Source organism: Arachis hypogaea, chromosome 18 (assembly GCF_003086295.3).
Source record: "Arachis hypogaea cultivar Tifrunner chromosome 18, arahy.Tifrunner.gnm2.J5K5, whole genome shotgun sequence".
Classification (NCBI taxonomy): domain Eukaryota; kingdom Viridiplantae; phylum Streptophyta; class Magnoliopsida; order Fabales; family Fabaceae; genus Arachis; species Arachis hypogaea.
In genome coordinates, this window is record NC_092053.1 from 131,109,583 (window position 1) to 131,130,595 (window position 21,013).

The 21,013-nt window shown below is 36.1% G+C and overlaps 1 protein-coding gene across 1 annotated transcript; it reads left to right on the forward strand.

The window, feature by feature from the left end:
- The first annotated feature begins 6,199 nt into the window (after positions 1-6,199).
- On the forward strand, positions 6,200-10,394 carry LOC112770714 (F-box protein At5g39450). Its single transcript, XM_025815094.3, has 2 exons — positions 6,200-8,884; positions 10,063-10,394. The coding sequence occupies exons 1-2, from the start codon at positions 7,032-7,034 to the stop codon at positions 10,079-10,081; spliced, it is 1,872 nt and encodes a 623-aa protein (XP_025670879.1). The 5' UTR covers positions 6,200-7,031; the 3' UTR covers positions 10,082-10,394.
- Positions 10,395-21,013: the final 10,619 nt, after the last annotated feature.

The window sequence follows — 21,013 nt, forward strand, 5'->3', positions numbered from 1 at the left end:
AAGTCTCGACGAAAAACGTTGACAGTCACAATGGCACTCTGACCTGGCATGTTAGTTGTATGACGTGTTTGTTAAGTGCTTAGTTGGACAATGTGAAATGGACTAGGGCTAAACAGTCTACATCCACGTCGTTAAAAACGACGTCGTTTGCAGTGGAGGGAAACCTTTCAATTGCCATTGTGGTCGTTGAGGCCATTGTGTCCCAATTCGAACCCTAACATGCCATGAGCAGCAGCAGGGAATGTGTGTCGACATTGATTCGCGAGAGTGGGAGAGAAGGTGTTAATAAAGAAGGCAGAAGTGTAACAGTGTGTTCTGCAGGTAACGTTGGTGCGAAAAGTGTAACACTCTATCACTCTAAGTCTTACCTCTAGCTGTAAAGTGAAGGATAATGGAGTGCCACGACAATTCTAAATCTCATACAATAATATATATATATATATATATATATATATATATATATATATATATATATATATATATATATATATATAGAGAGAGAGAGAGAGAGAGAGAGAGAGAAAGAAGTAATAGTACTAGAAGTCTGATGAAGAAATAAAAGTTCAAAGCCGCATAAGGCGGAATTACGAAGAGCGAAGCGTTCACACACAATAACTAAACGAGTTGGCACGAAAAGAATAAGACATAATATGTATATGTATATATATACACACACAAAAGAGGACTAGTCACAACCTGCGGAGTTTAGGTCGGGTAGTCAAACTGAATACAACGGAATTTTGAAGTTTAAACAGTAACAACCTATCTCTCAAATTTCTCAAAAATAAAGTCTCTGGCAACAAAGTCATATATATGCAAAAGATGAGAGAATAACTATAACCAAAATAAAGCAGAATAAAATAGAAGATAAACCATCATCCGCTCTGTCACCATGTCCGCAAACTCACCGAGGTGGGTTGTGACCTGCATCTGAAAAACAACAACAATATATGGTACGAGAACTGAAGGTTCTCAGTATGATAACAGTGCCCAATAGATAAAATATAAGGTTCTGGGACGCCATAGGCAATCCTAGAATTTCACATCGATACAGATATTCAAGCTTAAAAATAAATAATTAACTTAAATCATAAACAGGGTAATCTAGTTTAAGGGATTTCTAACTAACATAACATTGATGTCCCACAGCTTTTGCCAGTCTAACCTCCATGCGATCCTATCGCCACCGCCTACCAAGCCTCCTCAATTTCGGTAGAAAACACAGGTAATACAAACAAGTAAAGTACAAGTAGTTTACATATACAACAAGTAAAACAGATAACAAATAGACATGTGAATCAATTAGGCACAATAGAAGTTATCCAAAGCAAACAAGCAAAGAAAAGATGCACATGATGAATGTCTGTTAGTCTATCCTATTAGCTCATGATATCATTTGTCAGTCCATAAATGCCAACCCGACACATCCTTTTAGATGTAGCCTTCATGCCACGTCAAGGATATAGTGCCCTGCACATTATTATTCCAGGGATATAGTGTCCGGCACACTATCGTTACAAGAATATAGTGCCTGATACACTTGCATGCTCATTCCAAGAATATAGTGCCTGAACACACTTTTGCAGCAGAGAAGGTTATGAGAGCGGGACACCACCCCAGCCCTCACATCATAATTTATCACAGGAATATAGTGCCCTGCACACTATCGTTCTAAGGATATAGTGCCTCACACACTATCAACATCTAACAAGTTTCATTATTCCTTTCCAAGTTTCCAACTCATCATAAGTATCATCAGTTCTCAAACTCATCATAATCATTCTCATTTTCTCAAAATCTCCTCAAAGAAATACCTCACAGCTCACCATACACTTATTTCATCCACAACCTTCTAAAACCTAAGTCATCGGCTCTAAACTCGTAACAATTATTCTTTTCAATTCATTTATTGTGTTCTCCCTTGATTCAAAGTCTAAATAATAGCTAAGAGGTCTTAAATAAGTGTTATAGAAGTTTACAAACTTGTAGGGGAGGTAAAACAGTTAAAAACAGAATTTTAGGTGAAAATTAGGGCTTGTGCGTACACATAGAGTGTTGTGCGTACACACTCAACAGAAGGTTCTTCCCGGCTTATGCGTACGCACATCCCCTCGTACGTACGCACGAGTAGTAACACGCGCTCTGTTTTGTGCGTGGGCACACATGACAGATTTTCAAATTTTCTGCAATTTCACAGAAATCAAATTTTTTACCTTAATTTCCAACATCAATAACTTTCTCTACAAAATTTCAAATTCAATAATATTTATACCGTTTTAAAGCTCGCTTAATTATCTTTAATTTAAGTTATAGTTCATTCGAATCCAAGCTCTGAGGGCCAAGTTATAGCCCACCGAAATTAATCATAAACAAGATTTTACCAAATTTTACCAAATCCTCAAAATACTAAATCCTTCAAACCAAACCAATTTACTCACAACCCAAACAATACTAAACACCCAAAAGTCCATCTCTATTTCTCAACTCTACATAACTCATACCATTATTCATAAATTTTTCTAAACAATCAACTTTTTCACATTTCCTACTCATAAATTACCAATGTCAATACTTCTCAACCCAAGCATGAATCCATCACATTTATACCATTCAAAACCCAAGCATTGTTCATCAACTTGTCATTATCAATTCTCATAATTCCCATCATTTACTATCAACAACATCATTAATCATCATCAAACATCAAAAACATCATAATCATCAGCCATCATCAACAACATCTTTTATCGTCACCTTCCCACACATACTCATATCCAACCTTCAAAACAACTCCACCATACATAATACATATACACACATTCAATCACCCAATACATACAATTTCAACCTATCTTAGGGCAACTAGCCTAAATTTCACGAAACATTACATATTACCTAAAGAAAACTGAAACCATACCTTAGCCGATTCTCAACACGCTCAGTACACCGAAACAAGGCCACCAAGCTTAATCCGAAAACTTCCAACTCAATCTCAAAGCTCCAAGTAGCCAAAACAACTCTAACAAACACCAAATCTCAATCTAACATCATATAATATTACCAAAACAACACTATGGCTAACCAAAATATCAAACCACAAGAGTTTAAAGAGACTTACCTTATCCAACAATATTAGAAAAAAAAATCCAACAATATTCTAATAATAGATCACCCCTAAACAAAAATCACAAAATCTACTAAAAAACCAAACTTAAAAACGCAAAATTGTTAGGGATGGAAACTGAAGCATGGATTTCGAAAATCTTACCACTTTATTTGAATAGAATCAAAGAGTTTGGCGAGAGTTTCGAGTGGCCATAAATGACACGTAAATCAAAACATCGTAACTTAAGATATGATCAAAATAATGTTGGGGTGAATAGTGAAACCCCAAACCCTTCTATTCTCTCTCCTTACTAGCGCCCCCCACTCTATCTTTTTTAAAAAATGAGGCTAAATTCCTCTTAACAAACACATATATATGTTGGGCTTTGACCCAACTTGAGTCTGGTCCAACCCATTAGCATTTTAGGTCTGTTTAGCTCAGCTTTGGGCCAAAACCTTTAAGAATAGCGTCCCATTTTCAATTCTAAATTATTTTTGTCTTTTCAAATCAATAAATTCAATTTTTAAAATATTATTTTTCTCAATACACAGTACCAGACAGATTAGAGCCGGTATTACCAGCTCAAGTACCGGTACGTATTTTTACAAATTTTTTTGCAAAAGATACATTTTTTCACTTAGAAAAATCTATTGAATTAAAATTTCACCTTTATATTTTCTAATTATTATTTCCAAATTTCCAAACCTATTATGAACAATTAAATTATTATTTTATTAATGTGGTTATTCTGATTCTTACAAGAAGGAAGAAGAAAATATTTTTTGCTCCACAATGCCATTGTGAGGCATATGCAATTTTATTTATTTTCTCAACAGAGCTAAACTCTAATAAACTATTTTATGAATGTCCACACTTCAAGGTAATGGAAAAATTTTTTTTTTTCGATTATTTTATTTTATTTAACATAAAAACTAAATAAGATAAATTCTAACGCAAACATATCCTTCTTCGTCTTCGTGTTCCTTCTTCTTATTTGCGTTCTTCCTTCTTCTTCGCATTCTTCCTTCTTCGTCGCGATTCTTCTTTTTGTTCGCTTATTTTCTCTCCACCGTTGTTCTTTTATTGCTACTGTTATTGCTGCATTTTTTTTCTCTTTTTCTTCCTAGTAATTTTGTAACATTAATTTTTTTTTTTAATTCCTCTTAAGAGAGTGAAACAAGAAGAATTATGAAAAAATGAAATAAGAAGAAGAAGATGAAGAAGAAGTAGCAGAATACGAGGGAGAGGAAGGAGAAGAGGAAGAGTTTTGAATTATGCAGAACTTATCAGAATAAAAATACACTAAAATTTATTAATAAATACACATAAATTTCTTAGTTCTTTCACTGAAACTTTGCTACAAAAGCACAAAAATATTTTCTTTAATGTTGTATTTATTTTTTCTTTTTTTTCCTGATTTCTTTCTTTCTTTTAGTTGAATGAATATAGGTTTATTCTCTTTTTAGTAATTTTGCAGCATTATGTGTCTTCTTTTCTTCTTTGTTTGATTTTTTGTTTTTATTTTTGTTCTTATTAAGAGAGTAAATCAGGAAAAAAACTTGAGAAGATAAAATAAGAAGAAAAAAATGAATAAGAAAAAAAAAAGATGATGATGAAAAAGAAGAAACAGCAAAAGATGAGGAGGAGGAAGAGGAAAAATTTTGAATCATGCAGAACTTATCATAATAAAAATATATCGAAACTTCTTAACAAATACACATAAATTTCTTAGTTTTTATTCCGAAACTTTATTACAAAAGCACAAAAATGTTTTCTTTAATGCTGTTTTTTTTTTTCCTTTTTCTTTCTTTCTTTATTTATTTCTTTCTTTCTTTTAGTTGAATGAATGTAGATTCATTGTTTTTATTCTTGTTAAGAGAGTAAAACAAGAAAAAATTTGAGAAAATAAAACAAAAAAAAAATAAATAAGAAAAAAACAAGAAGATGATGATGATAAAAAAGAAGAAGAAGTAGTTGCAAGTAGTTATAGAATGATTAACATTTTAGTACTGCGACATTTCATTAGCAAGTTAATGTACATGAATAATCGGATAAATTGTGTGCTTTTTGGTTGGGTTGTAGATAATATTCTCTCTCACCTTGAAGAAGGAAGGGTTGGACCCCTTATCGTTGTGCTGAGTTTTGAATTATGTAGAATTTTTCAAAATAAAAATATACCAGAGTTTTTTAATAAACATAAATTTCTTAGTTTTTATACTGAAATTACTTAATGATTGCAACACACAAACTCAATTCGAAAACAAACACACAAATAAGATTGAATTATGAACAAAAACACATTTAAATTAATTTTAGATCAGACAACGTCATTAATGTGACAAAAATTCAATAACAATGATAATAATAACGACAATAACAATAAAGAAGATGACAATGAAGATAACGATGATGACGATGACGATGACAATATAATGATAACGATGATGACGATGATGGAGAAGGAGGAGGAGGAAAATGAATGAAAAGAAGAAATCAAATAAAAAAAGGAAGGAGGAGGAGAAAAAGGTAGTGATGGTAGCGATGACGACGATAACAAAGAAAAAAAAAACGAGAAAAAAAGAATGACAAAAAAAAAGACAACTGAGATGTTAGTAAGAAGGAGGACCAGGAGGAATAGTAGTGAAATACTGTAATTTGAAAAGAGATTATAACAACTTAGTTATAATTGGTTAAGCACTTGTTTGGGCATCATTAAATTGATAAAAAAATATTTTTTCAATGAAAGAAAAGAGATTTTTATTTTATTTTTTAGTGTGTTTAGCAAATTTCTAATAGTAAAAATAAAAACACTAAAAAAATAAAAAAACATATTTTTTAAAAAATTACAATAACAATTTACATCTATATTTTACATCTATACTTTACAGATATTTTATATACAAAAAAATATATAATTTAAATTTATATTTATTAAAATTTTATATACATAAATTAATAAAATTTATTTGTTAAAAAATTTAATATCTATATTAATTAAATGAAAATTAAAAATACTTAAAATTGCTACCACAAGAGTTTGTCTTTGAAAATATGTCTAAAATATTAAATATCGCGACAATTACGTTAAAATGTAATCTTAGAAGTTGTTCAAAGAATTTTGGCTTTATCGTTTTTGACTCGATGAGTGAGGTGGGAAGGGAGAGGGTGTGTGGGCACCGTCCTTGCTTGGACTTTTATGGAGGGTTTGGCATCTACTTTAAGCTCAATTCAACATTGGTTGGCAGAGTAACATAAGAAGCAAAAAGACAAGCGATGAAACCAAAGCCAGCTCCTCTTGGTTTTGGAACCTTGCACTCTTTCACAACTCTTAGTTTTTGTTGCACTTCCCTTCTTCTTCTTCATCATCATTATTAGGTTCCCTCTTTTGGAAACTCTCCTCAATGCTTTGGTTGAGTTGTTCCGCTCCCTTTGTTCTTTTTCCTTTTATTTGCTTCATAAATCACACACCCCATTTCAACTTCTGAGATATTTTTTTTCTTCCCTTTTGTTTTCTTGTTTTTGTTTTTGTTTTTTCAGTATTATTTATTTATTTATTTTCAACTGTTTCTGTTTGCAACTCAATCAAGATTCAATTGGGTGTCTGAGATATCCGACACACCCCAATTCAATTATAGCAAAGTGTCTCTTTCCTTATGTGTTGGTTATACTAAATAATTGATGTTAGGAAACATGTTAACTCAATGGATTGGATACCCCTTTTTTCATTTTACCACTGTGTGAAGTGCAGGGTGAAGAACAATTTCCATAGTTTTTATTGTTCATAATTCTGCTGGATTTTCCTTTTTTGATTGTTTTGGAATTCTGGGTATGCTTTGAATTTTGCCAATTTTGTGGATAAATATTTCAAAGTTCAATTTTTCCTTTTAGTTAAGAAAACTAACCATACAATTTCTGTTGGATCAACATGTTACCTGAATCCTATGATTCAAGCTTGCTCCTATCTCTCCCTGATGATGTTTTCGCCATTGTTTCTCGGTTCCTTTCACCGAGAGATGTGTGTAGCTTGGGCTTGTGCTGTAAGAGCTTGAATGCTCTTGTGACTTGTGAAAAAATCTGGCTCACTCAATGTGATGTTTTGGGCATAGTGCCCCATAAAGACCTTGTTGAGTGGAGAAATGGTGTGTGTTCTTACAAGGCTCTATGCCGTTTCCTTCTCAGTGTTCAACCACTGATTGGATTATGGGTTCATCAGAATCCGGAGCTAGGCAATGTGGTGTATGTAATGCCCGGATTTATGTCGGTTGTTGGTTGCAGGGTAATCCCTCAGGAGCTTGGTCCATTGGGCATTGAAGATGGCCCAATCCTCTGGGCATGTGTCTTTGAAATTATTGCTGATTTTGATGGTTCGACTGTATTTTTCCTTCATGGTAGGGAGAAGGGTATTGATTATATATATCCTGGTTCTGTCAAGCCTGTACAGAAATCTTGCAATGTGCTGTTGCTCGAGGTCGAACCCGGACAACAACAAAAGAATGTTGGTGCTTTGTTGCAGAGTAAAAGCTTTGTGCACCATTCGGGTGTAGAGTTATCAAGGAATGTTTGTCGGTCGAATAGTGACATTTCTAGGTCACAAAGGGTGAATGGAAATAATGAGACAATGGTTCCTTTCAGCAAATTAGCATTTAGTGATAGAAGAAAGTTGCTAGAGGTAACTACTAGCCAAGTCCGGCAAAGGGTTCCTGATATGGCAATTGGACCATTGTTTCCCGGGTTAAGGGATGATGATGAAAACTTTCAGAAGGAGTTGGTCCTCTTATGGGAAAGACGATCGTTCCTTAGTCAAATCTACGAGCTTGGTAGTAAGCAGCTGGTAAATAGAAGTTCTCAAGATAGAGTTGGTCCAACACACTTAGAACTTGATGGTATTGGAAAGAGTTTTGATTGTTCAAGAGCAATTTGTAACCCTTTGCCGGAGGAGGATAGTCGCATCAAAAGAAAAGGTCTTCGTGGATATTTCTTGGATGGCCTTAAACATATGCTTGGAAGATCTAATTCGATGAATGACAGCCATATGATTTCCAAGAAGCTTACTTCAAGCAGTGAGATGAGGCATGCTCGCCTTCAAGAATTTCTTCGATCGAGCGATACAATAAGACTAACATTGAATGCCTCGACAATGAAGTTGTCTTCTTATCGAGCATGGCCAAATATGCATGACAGTCGGTTCGCACTTTACAAGTTGCCATTGCGAGTTCCTAGAGCTGACCAAGAATATGCTGGTTTATGGGGAGGAACTTTTGGTTGGCCTCCCGGAAAGCCTTCTGAAGACAAGCCTGGAAAAGCTTTGTTCTTTCTTCTGCTCTCTTATGAGGAGTTGCAAGGACAACAGCTTCTCATTGCAACGAAAATTTTGGAAGGCACACACTATGTCTTACATCCTAATGGTTCAGCAATGTTTATAGTGAATATCAATGAGCCTTCGGATGAGCCATTTCCTTGGAGCACTGATGGAGACTCATTTCCGGTGGATATCAAGCATGTTTTCGTGGGGGAGGGAATTGCAAGCGGCTATGGCTTTAGATACCCTGGATCAAAGCCCGGCTCGCTCTTTGTTCTTCAAAATGGTATCCTTGCCTTCATTTGGAAGGAATCAAGGGCTGTTTTGACCTTGCAAAGACTCAACTTGCAAGAACTTCTAAAGAAGGGTGAAAGGGTACCTTCCTTGCCTCCCGTCGCCAATTTTTCGTATCTGACGAAGTCCTACTCCAACGTGTTTGCTGGCTTTCCGAGCGCTTCGAATTGTTTATCTACGCCAAGGTTTGTCTTAATCCTAACATGTCAGCTTCTTTTACTTTTCAGAGTTTCTGCTTAAAACCTTAGCAAATCTCTAATCACCCTTGCATTATGAACTGCTGTAACTATTGGAGATTTAAAAGTTACTTGGTTGTGTTGAATTGCTTAATAGATGTTTGGTGGAAACTCACATGTAGTTGACAAAGTTGATTGTTGAAAACTATTGGATAACAATTTAGTGAAACATGTCAAATCATCTAACGGTTTTTAACTATCAACTTTATGTGAAGACAACTGCATGCGAGTCTCCACCTAGATATTTAGATGCCTGTGCTTTTGGCGACTACTCTAGTTAGTTGTATATTGACTAATAATGCATAAAGCATTTTTTTTCTCTTTTAGAAATATGGTTATAGAACTTTAGCAGATTCTAAAGCTTAGTAATAATTCTAGAAAAGTATTAAATTGAGTTAAAACAGCAATCTTCAAAAGAACTCATGGCGGATTATTCTTCCTTAAAGAGATCCGTAAATATCTTTTTCTATAAAAAAAATGATTCTGCAATAACATTCACAGACTTAGGGAAATTTACAATCACTAGAGACACATGACTGCTTAAAATCAGTGGAATTTGAAAGTGTATATGTGGTGCAAGATTTTGTTGGTATCAGGTTTATAACATTAGTATGATTCAACTGGACACTATCCACTGTAAAATTCTATCAATATCATGAATGGAACTGTAGTAACATCATTTACATTCCTTTTTGTTATAAAGTTGCTCTTGTTTGGATTTATTTTCAGAGGTTAATTTTGATAACTTTGTCAATGTAAAAATAACTTTACCTATTGTAATTTAATCATATGTTATTTGATTAAAAGTTTTGAGGTATTCCGTTTGAGATTCGGGTAACGGTTGCTGATGTGATCATACATAATAAGATATTTATATAAATTACTTTTCAAAAATACTTCTAACGTTTAATTTCATTCAATTTTGTCTCTAACGTTTTCGATTTGTGTCAAAAATATCCGTGGACGTTTTCAATTTTCTACCTAACATTTTAGACAGAGTTAAGGATATTTTTGAAGAAAATTACAAACGACAGAGACAAAAAGCATACTTTACTCTTTCAACCAAACACGCCCTTAATATTCCCGAGCGAGGGAAATTCTAAACCAGTGTTAATGTTTCTGTACAGGCAAGGACTAGATTTATGACAGAATGGCTATAAGCTTTCTGGCCGATGCTGGAATCGCGTCGCTTCTGGTTGTTACAGAATATAATTACTTGCTGCTGTATTTTTATTTAGTTATTTTTCATTTCTTGAGGATTAATGATAAAAGAATTTATGTAATTTTCGTCAAGAAATGTCCTATAAATGACAATTTAATTGTCTTATGCTGCCATGAAGTTCCTTCTGTACATTTTATGTAAATTGTCGATTGACATAATGGTTGCCCTTGTGTACAAAAGCAGACATACTTCACTTAATTTTAAGAGTACACTGAAAATATTTAATTTTAGTGAGCATATATCAACTTTTTTTTATGAGAGTTGAAGTTAAACCATACCTATATTGATTAAACATTTCATGATAACAAAAAGCAGGACAAAAAAAGTTTTAAAATTGATGTCCTGACAATCTAAATTATTTAATAATTTTTTATTCTTTTGAATGACTATATATATGTGGTAGACTAGTGGTTGTAAAGAATAGTTATGTTTGTTGTTGTGATGATATATAATTGAATGTAGGTATAAAACTTAAATTAAATATATTATCTAATATATTTAATATATTATTTTCTTATATATTTTATTTTATAAAGTTTGGTGTACATTTTTTTTCTTGAAACAATCTTATTCATACATGTATCAATAAAAAACTTTTAGTTTGACTAATTTTATATTTATTATTATTAGTTATTAAAAAATATATTAATAAACATGTTTCACACTTGTCATTTGAATCAAAAGAATAAATTTGCTTGTATGAAAGATTAGAAAAACTCTTCATTTTTTTAAAAAAAAAATCAATATACAAATAGCTTTAAAATATTCTAAATTCTAATATATGATAATATCGATATCAAAATTTAAAAGTAATAAAATAAAGGATTTAAATTTAAAAAAAAAAAAAACCACTATCCATGCTCCATATGTAAACAAAATCCATTAACTCATGGATTGGCCCAATCCAGTCTATTTTAAATATTTTGTTGTGAATGTGTTGGTTCGCATATCTTCCATTCTTTATCTTTCTTCAATTCTCGGTTGAGTGTTTATACTTTATATGGAGAAACACCTTCCTAATTGAATATTACGTAGTTTCTTCGATCCTAACATTTATTTTACGGTGAAAACTTAGGTGCAGTCGATTTCACGTGAATTTAATATCTGAGAGTCGTTAGATAAAAATTTAGTCAAATCAATAAAATTATTTAACGACTTTCAAGTACCAACTTTACATGAAATCGATTGCACCTGAGTTTTCACCTTATTTTATTATTATTATTATTATTATTATTATTAACAAGGATGTATACTTGTATAGTATGATGCAACCGTGAATACTTTATTACATGTGGAGTCTGCTTAACTATTTTGATGATGCCATGGAAATTTTTGAATATTAAGTATGGATTTTTTTTTCAATTTGTAATAATTTTATTTAAAATTCTCATGATAATTAATTAATTACTTATGCTAAATTTACTAAAATAAAATATTAATAAGTATGTATAAAAAATTTCATTCTTTCTTCTAATACTACAACTTTAACTTTATCCTTCTAACCTAAATCCATTATTAATTATTTTTTTATGTTCATTTCTCTTCAATTATTTATTAATTTTCAATTTAATTAGCTAAGTTTTTTTAACAGGAGAGCTCAACACAGTACAGTAGAGCAGGCAACCAAACTGTAGCCATGATCATAAAGGAAAATAAAAACAAAGTAATAAAACAATTCCTGATGTCATCTCCGGCATTGTCATCAACAACAAAAGGGATCCAAACTACTCCATTCTCTATAACTGGTCAAAGATCTTTGAAACACCTCTTCTAGACCACCTTCTTTGGAATTAAAACTCCGCCTGTTCCTCTCTAGCCAAACATTCCAAATAACCGCAAAGAAGCATATCATCCACTTGTTTCGCTCATCCTTCCTGTTTACAACGCCTATCCAACTCTCAAAATGTTCTTTTAATGAGCCCGGAATAGACCACGCTCTCCCAAAATCAGAAAGCCATCGACACCACACCTGCCAAGTAAACTCACAACCTAGAAACAAGTGGTGAATATATTCAACATCTCTTTTACATAACACACATATGTTGTCTCCATGACTAATTATTCCAAATCTAAGTAGTCTTTCTTTAGTATTTACTCTTCCTATCAGAACAAACCAAATAAATAACTCCACTCGTGGTGGCACCAAACCTTTCCATATGGTTCTGGTGAAGTTGTAGCTGGTGATATCCTCCAGGAGAGTATCTGACTGCACCACCTGCACAAAAGAGTTAGTTGAAAAAATTCCTTCATTGTCAAACTTCCAAACGACTCTGTCTTGCTTATCACCTGCTAGCTTAACAGGCCTTAAAGACTCATGCAAAATATCCATTAATTCCAACTCCCACTGATATAAGTCTCGCCTCCACTGAAAGTTCCAAATCCACTCTAGTCCATCCCAAAACCCACAATCCCCTATGACAGATCCTTTCTGGTTTGAAACAGATAAAAGTCTCGGAAATCTCATCTTGAGCGAACCACCTTGTAGCCAGACATCTTCCCAGAATCGAGTCCTCCTACCATCACCCACCTCCATAGACAACCCAGCAATCATCTTGTCTCTTACATTGTTATCCTTTAGCTGCAACTGACATATATCCTTCCATGGTCCCCCTTTAGTAGGTAGAGGCTGAGCTGATAACATCATATTGGGATTCAAGTCATAGCAGGAGCATACAACCTTCTTCCATAGAGGACACTCCTCATTTGAAAAACGCTACCACCACTTGAAGAGTAGAGCAGCGTTTCTAATCACTGCATCACCTACCCCCAAACCACCTTCCTTTTTAGGGGTCTGAACCACTTCCCACTTAACTAGTGCTACACCATTCCTACCTTCCTCCTTACTCAATAGAAATCTTTTCTGCAGTGATATCAACTTTTCTGCCACAGTCCTCGGCATCTTGTACAGGCTCAAGTAGTACACTGGCAAGCTATTCAACATAGACTTTATAAGGACTAACTTACCCGCTTTATTCAGCACCTTTGCCTTCCACAAACTGAGCTTTTCCTCAACCTTGTCAATTATTGGTTTCCATGTCTTGACCAGCCTTGGGTTTGCTCCTAGAGGAATGCCAAGATATCTGACTGGAAGGTTCGCCTCTTTACATCCCAACAAACTGCACATGTTGTCGGTCCAATGCTGTTCACAATTGATTGGGATTAAACTTGATTTATCGAAGTTAATTGTTAACCCCGATATTACCTCAAAGCACCTTAGCAATCTGGCATAGTTTCTGATGGTCTCCTCCTCCGGTAGACAGAATAATATAGTGTTATCTGCAAACTAGAGATGTGACAACTCTATATTTTCCTTGCCAACCAGCAGCGGCAAAATTCGTTGGTTTCTCACTGCCTCCCCTACCATCCTGTGTAGAACATCCACTACCAGAACAAACAAGAACGGAGATAGTGGATCACCTTGTCTCAAACCCCTCTCCATCTTGAACGGTTTAGATGGGGAGCCATTTATTAGGATTACCATGGACGCTGTACCGACACACTCCCTAACCCATCCTCTCCATCTCCAACCAAAGCTCATCTTCTGCAGCACAATATCCACAAAGTTCCACTTTACCCGATCATAAGCCTTCTGGAAGTCTAATTTAATAATTGCTGCCTTCTTCTTCCTCATCTTCAACCATTGCACTGTTTCGCACGCAATAAGTGCCCCATCATGAATTTTCTGATCCTTCACAAATGCGCTTTGAGTCTCCCCTACTAGACCTGGCATCACTGATCTCATCCTTCTAACCATCACCTTGGATATTACTTTGTATATACGGCCTACCATGCTGATCGGTCGGAGGTCTTTGATCTGCTTGGCTCCAGTGTACTTCGGTGCAAGGGCCACCCAAGTAATATTGGAGTCAGAAGGCAACCTTGATGACCGAAAGAAGTCCAGAATAGCTGTCGAGAACTCTGTACCAACCTCATCCCAGCACTTCTTAATGAAGTTCATATTATACCCGTCGCTACCTGGAGCCTTAGAGGATTCACAGTCCCAAACAGCCTCTCTAATCTCCTCCAATGTCGGTATTCTCTCCAAAGCACTTGATTCTTCTTCGTCAATCCGGTTAACCAATCCATCCCTGAAGCCCACCACCGGTGATCTCTCCTGATGATACAAATATCTGTAAAACTCTCTAATGGCTATCTTGATCCGAGCTTGATTTCTTATCAACCTTCCATTAATCACCAAAGCATCAATTCTATTATTCCTTCTTCTTGCCGACGCCAAGTTATGAAAGTACCTCGTGTTTTTATCCATTTCCTTCGTATGCCTAGAGCACGATATCTGTTTCCAGTGTATCTCTTTTCTCACATACCACTGCTTGCAGCAGCTTACTAGAGCCTTCCTTCTAGCCTCCACTGTACCATCATAGACTCCATTTCCAACTATGTCATCTACCTTCTTGATCTCATCCTCAAAGCGCCGAATTTTCTTATCCATGTCCCCAAATTTTTCTTTATGCCATTTTCCCAAAGGCACCATTAGAGCCTTCAACTTATCTGTGAACTACCCATCTCCAATATTCCTCCATTCCTCTCTGACCATTCTTAAGAATCCTTCATGTGTAAACCATGAGTCTAGAGTCCGGAACGGACGCGGCCCACCTCTGTACTTGGTATCTTCAACTATTATTGGGCAGTGATCTGATAGGCCTCTCGGACCACCTTTTAAACGAATCTCCGGGAACTCCTCGGTCCATTCTACACTCACTAGGACTCTGTCAATACGACTATAGGAGCCACCTCTGTACCATGTAAATTTACGATCATTCAGCGGTAAGTCCACTAACTGCATATCTTGGATCCAACTCTTGAATTCTTCTGCAGACGCTGTTAACCTGTCCTGATTTTTCCTCTCTTCAACATGTAACACCTCATTAAAATCACCCATGTAGTATATCGGGACTTGACATAAACCAGTTATAAAACTCAGTTCCTCCCATATAGCAAGTTTTCCACTCTCGTATGAGGACCATAAACCAAACAGAAAGCATAATGAAACTCATTTTTCAATAAAACCCCCTCAACACATAACCACATCTCCCATTTGTAGCAGTTACTCATTCTAAACAGCATCTCATCCCACATTAACAACAGACCCCCAGACATGCCTTCCGATTCTACAAACTTCCAACCCACCACATCGCTTCCCCAAATACGTATTACATCAACTTTAGTCACGACTTGCAATTTTGTTTCAACCAAACCTAACATATTCATTTTATGTTTCTTCTTGAGCCCTTTTATCAACTTTCCAACCCCCTCAGCCCCCTAACATTCCAAGAGCTAAAAATCATTTTAAAACATTATTACACACCTTTTTGAGTTTCTTCGGTCTGCTTCTTCGCGCCTTCTCTTTTTGTTTTGCTAGCCTCCTCGTCTTAGCTAACGCTTCATTCTGTTCTTGTAAAATCATCATTAAGTCATCTTCTTCATTGTACTGCACTGCTCCAGATTTCACAGCCAATTCCCACACCTTCCTATTTTCAATAATCTGTTCTTCCTTTCTCGAAACGTTATGAATACTGATCACCTGTTATCCGTCATCAGTTTCCACGCCCGCTCCAGTTTCACTGCTTCCTTCATCAATTGTCGCAGGACCCAGGATCCTCCCATCATCCACTGCATCGGCACCATTTTCGAGGCCCACTAAGTTCTTCTCGGGAGTCAAGCCGGTCTCCTCGGCGTCTCTATCCAGCTCGTCTTCACTGGAGGGATCGTCTCCCATCATCGTCGGTAATGGATTCCCAGCACGTTTTGAATCGGGTCTTGTTGGCCCATGGAAGCCCCCATCGTTCCCTGTCACAAGACCTGCGTCCCCCTCATCTCTCTAGCTGGTTCCATGGATGGTTTTGCGGTGGTCACGGCCTCTTCGTGCTCTGGTCACGCCGTTCTGGTCCAGGTTCAACATCTCCACATCGATTTGTTCCTTAGCAGTGGCGCTCATCTTCGAAAGTGGAGGATCATGACCCGGATGGATCCCTACCCGGCCCGACTGCATTAGCGCCCCATCTGTCCGCTTCTCCAAGTGAGTTGGGCTGTCTGCGTTTTGCTCAGCCTGGACTGGGCCTTTGTTGACGCAGCCCATATTCCTTCCTTCCACATAGGTGTATCCCTCCTTGTTTTTGGCCCAACCATTAAACCATTTTTGGACAGCCTTTTTTTTATAACAGCATCCTTCATCCAGCCCAGCACCGTATCCCCAGTTGACTGTTTCTTTTGATCCCGTATCGTTGATCAGATCACAACATCCCTTCAATTTAGCGTTTCCTACTACATCAATGCCTTCCGTTATCATTGGAATTTGAATTTGAACTAATTTGTCATTCCTCCATTCATTCAATATGTTCTCAGTAATTACCAAATTATCCTTTCCACCATCTTCCTCCCTTGACACCGCCATCACCATCTCAGCCACCGGATCTCTGTTTACCAATGACACTATCGAACCGCTCGCACCTGAGATCTCACATATTTCTGGACAATGATCCTGTCCATAATACAAGTGTCAATTTGCACCTGTGCCACACTGAAAGAGAGGCATGATTTCGTGGCTTTGTCACATCCAACAACTTCTCTCCATTGGCTTCCTATCATCTTGAAGGTCTCTGTTGACCACGTATGTAAGGGAATTCCATAGCACTCTAACCATACTCTTCAAGTTTCACTACGCTCCTCCTCATCCCATCTCCATACACTATGAAAGAACTTCAGGAGGCTGTTCAATTTGAACGTGTAGGATTCTTCAGCACTTAGTATACTTTCAAACGTTAGGAGTGCTTTGTACGCTCCTAGTTCTCTGACTTCTACCAGATGAGGCAAATTTTTACTGATCATGGCCTTCAAGGACTTATAGTCAATTGCCTTTGTCGTTCCGCCTATTAAACTCCTCTGTAACCAGTCCAGATTTGCTTTTGCCACCGGCACTTCCAACTTCTTCGTCCACCCATTGCCTTGCGGGTCGCCTGGTGTTTCCTTCTTCTTCAGCTCCTTCACATTGCTCCTTGCACCCTTTTGGCGCACTTCATGTTGAGGTTGAATCGTGACCGAATTCTGTGCATCATTTTCCTTTTGATGGCCCTTCGTAATCTTCACTTCATTTGTGCGTCAATACCTAGCTTCCCCTACTGTAACAATCTTGCCTCGTAATCTCATCCTATTCATTTTCGCAATAGCCTTCATAACTCCCCCCTTCGTTGTATATCGGATGAACGCAAAAATGTACAGTGTTCCTTTTTTTGTTTTCGTGACAAGTAGATATCATTTATCCGCCCAGCCCAATTGAACAAATGATGCAGCTCCTTCTTGAAAATATCTTCTAGAAGATGATCTACGAAAATAGAGAACGATTCGTTTTCCAATCGATAGTACTCTTCTCTATTCCAAACCCTAGGATCTCTGTGAGAAAACCTACTTCTACCCCTCTTAGTGTTTCCCACCTCTCTCTCATCCTATTAGGGTTATAGGTACTTTCTATTTTCATGCGAAAAGCAATACATATTAATCAATGCTTTTTCCTTTTCAATATAATTATCTAAAGATAGAAGGATTATATTTAAAGAATCGAATAGCTGGATTTAACATTATAAAATTTAATTAGCTAAGTTAATATTATCTCCTATAACTTTTCAACTTCAAACCATGAGAATCGTTGGATAATTATTACTATATTTCACTAAACTAGTTTATATATAATTAGTGCCAAATCTTAATTATATCATGAACATCCGGAGTAATAGGCAGACAATGAAAGTACGAACAACCTAAATAATAGACTGTTAGGCTTATTAAAACAAAAAATATTAATCCTATTTATCTACTACAATTCTAACCTATCACCTTCAATCTTTCTCTCATTTTATCGCATCTGCTTCACTCCCTCTTTCTTGTCACACCGTCCCTAACGCATCTCCCGTCGTCGCCACCGTCTGAAGAAGCAATGTGTCGCACCACCGCTGCATCTTCTTCTTCCATGCGTTGCACCTTCTTCTTTTTTCCTGTGTTGCGTCCCATGATCTCAACGCCGTTGTTGCACCTTCTTCTTCCATGCGTCGCGCCACTCTTGTTCTCCCTGCAAGCGACGTTGTCGTTGCGCGCCTTCTTCTCCCCTCCGTGACATTGCATCGTTGCCGAGCCAGAAGCCTTGTTCCACTGCTACCCCAACGCTGCACCTCTGCCTTTGCTTCTACGTCGTTGCGTCGTATCTTCGCCACTTCTGTCGTATGCTGCTTTGCTTCGTTCACTCAAATGATATGACCCAAATAAACATCCACTTTAAAATGAAAAGAATCATTCGCATCGCATACATAGTAAAATAAACATCTGAATTATTTAGCAAGAAACAAGTAGTGAGACAGCAGCTGCGGAAGCACTGGAATAAAGTAATTACAGTGGTGGTGGTGACACAGAATTGTAATAAAGTAGTTACAACGAAAATAAAAAAAATTTAAAATTATGATTAAACTTAATTAATTCAAAATTTAATTTTTAAAATTAAAATTAATTTTTCTTTTTTTTTAATTTATTATTTAGAGTTGAAACCCATTTTGACCCCTGAAATTTTCGACTGGCCTCAATTTCGACCCCCAAATTTATAATTACCCAATTAACACCCCCGAATATTGGATCGTGCCCCACGTTTGCCTCGACAGCTATCTCTATTAACGGAGATCTGACGTGACATGTTAAGTTGACACGTAGGAAACCCTAAAACGACGTCGTTTTATGTTCCCTCCCAATTTTCACTCAATGCGACGTCGTTTAAGGGTTTTGTTGGGTTAAAAAAGTTGGGTCAACATATAGATGAAGACACAGATGTAACTTGACCCTTTTTCTTCCTTCTCTTTTTCTTCTATTCTTCTTCTCCATGTTTTTGTTCTTCTCGCATGCTTGACTATGAGAAAGGAGAATCAGAGTAACATTTATCGTGTATTGGACTACTGGGTGAGGTTGCTGAACAACTAGCATTGCCGCGGAAAGAAACGACGAAGATCAGGTTAGGAAGTGAAGTTATATTTTTTTTCACAAATTTTTTGATACTCTGTTCTTGGCTTTTGTTTCAGTTTTTGTATTGCATTGTTATTATCGAAGCAAGGTGGTAGTTATATCTAGGGCATTGAAAGTTGTTGCATGTGAACGATGCTGGGGTTTGTTTTTTTTCCTTACTGAAGAAGAGAATGTCAATTGTATCTTTTGCTGTCTCTGGATAAATGTTATTATGTGTGTGTTATTGCTTGTGTTTAAACAATTTGTTGTTTAAAAATAAATGATGAACTATTGTCATGTTTGGAGTTTGAAGTTAGTTAAGTCAGTATACTTTATTTTTTGAAATCATTGTTGAGATTTTTGTTATTTTGTAATGTAGATGGATGATGATATAACAATTGTCATCCACTATGGAGAAAGTTTTGAGACGAAAGAAGATGGAGAAGTGGTATATGTCAGAGACCAAATTGAACAATTGTTTGGACTAGAAGAAGAAACATTGGCGTGTTCTCAATAAAAAATTACTACAAGGTTCTAGAATATGACAACTTGAAGGAGTGCTGTGGCTAGTTCCTAGGAAGCCCTTGAAGACTGGATTGAGAGCATTCTCACATGACAAGGAGCTGTTGGAGATGTGCTTTCACGCAAAGAATAACAAATGTGTAGTGCATGTGTACCTTGAGTATGAAAATTTTGAACATGAATGTCTTTTTTTGGACCCTAAATGTAGACACTTTATTTTAGGTTTATAAATGGTACCAGTATGTTTAATACTTAGTTTTACTTTCTCACTGTTACAACATTACATATGTACCAAAGGAGCTAACACCATGCTTCTTTTTCATGAAAATCTGAATACAATGCTTTCATTCACCTTCAAAGTACACACCTTTAGGTCCACACTTTTAATCAAAATTTAATCATACTTACACCATACATAACAGTCATAAACACACCTAAACAAATAATCAAGCTTAAAATACTAATCCATATTTTCAAACACCTAATTTCAACTTCTATTAAAGTAATTCTCCATGCTAAATTCATCTTTCAACTATCATAACTGCTTGTAGGTTGTGTTTTGCCTACTAAACTCTATTCTTCTTTGCCGTTTATCTACGTAAAGAAACCACACTACATTCTCCCAGAACTCTGTCAATTTTTACATCAATCAACAAAAAGAAAAAAAATTTAAGATTACTCATCAAACAAAAGTACCAATAGCAACACATTAAAAAAAGAAGAAGATGACATTGAGAACTTACATTATAATTCGGACACCCATAAAAGGTCTCTCAGGATTGGCATTCGTCCCAAACCATCGAAGCACTGGACGTATTCCACAACCACACCAATCATGAATTTTTTCCAATCTCCCATGAGTAAGGTTCTTCACGGAAGCTCCATGAGAACGTGATCATACAGAACTCCCTGCAGCTTGGCTTCTTGAACTCATCATTTCTCCAGCAAAGTCTCGAACGTATTGGAAAAAGAGGGCTGCAAACTACGATTTTATCATCTATAGAAGGATTAAATTGAGTTCATTCAATTTTTGTTACATCATTCACTCATCACACATCCATTTTGGTAAATTGGGTGCCACGTGAATATACATTATACATTTTGTCAATTTCACGTGCCACATCAAATTTCTGTTAAAAGAAATAGCTAGAGAAACAAATATGAGACACGATCTAATATTTAAGAGTACTAATTAAATAATTATAAATTTAGGAATCAAAATTGAGGCCGGTCGAAAATTTTAGGAGCCAAAATGGGAGTTAATACTCAAATTGGCCCCTGAAATTTGACCCCGACTCAATTTAGCCCTCAAGGTTTCAATTGACTCTAATTGTACCCTA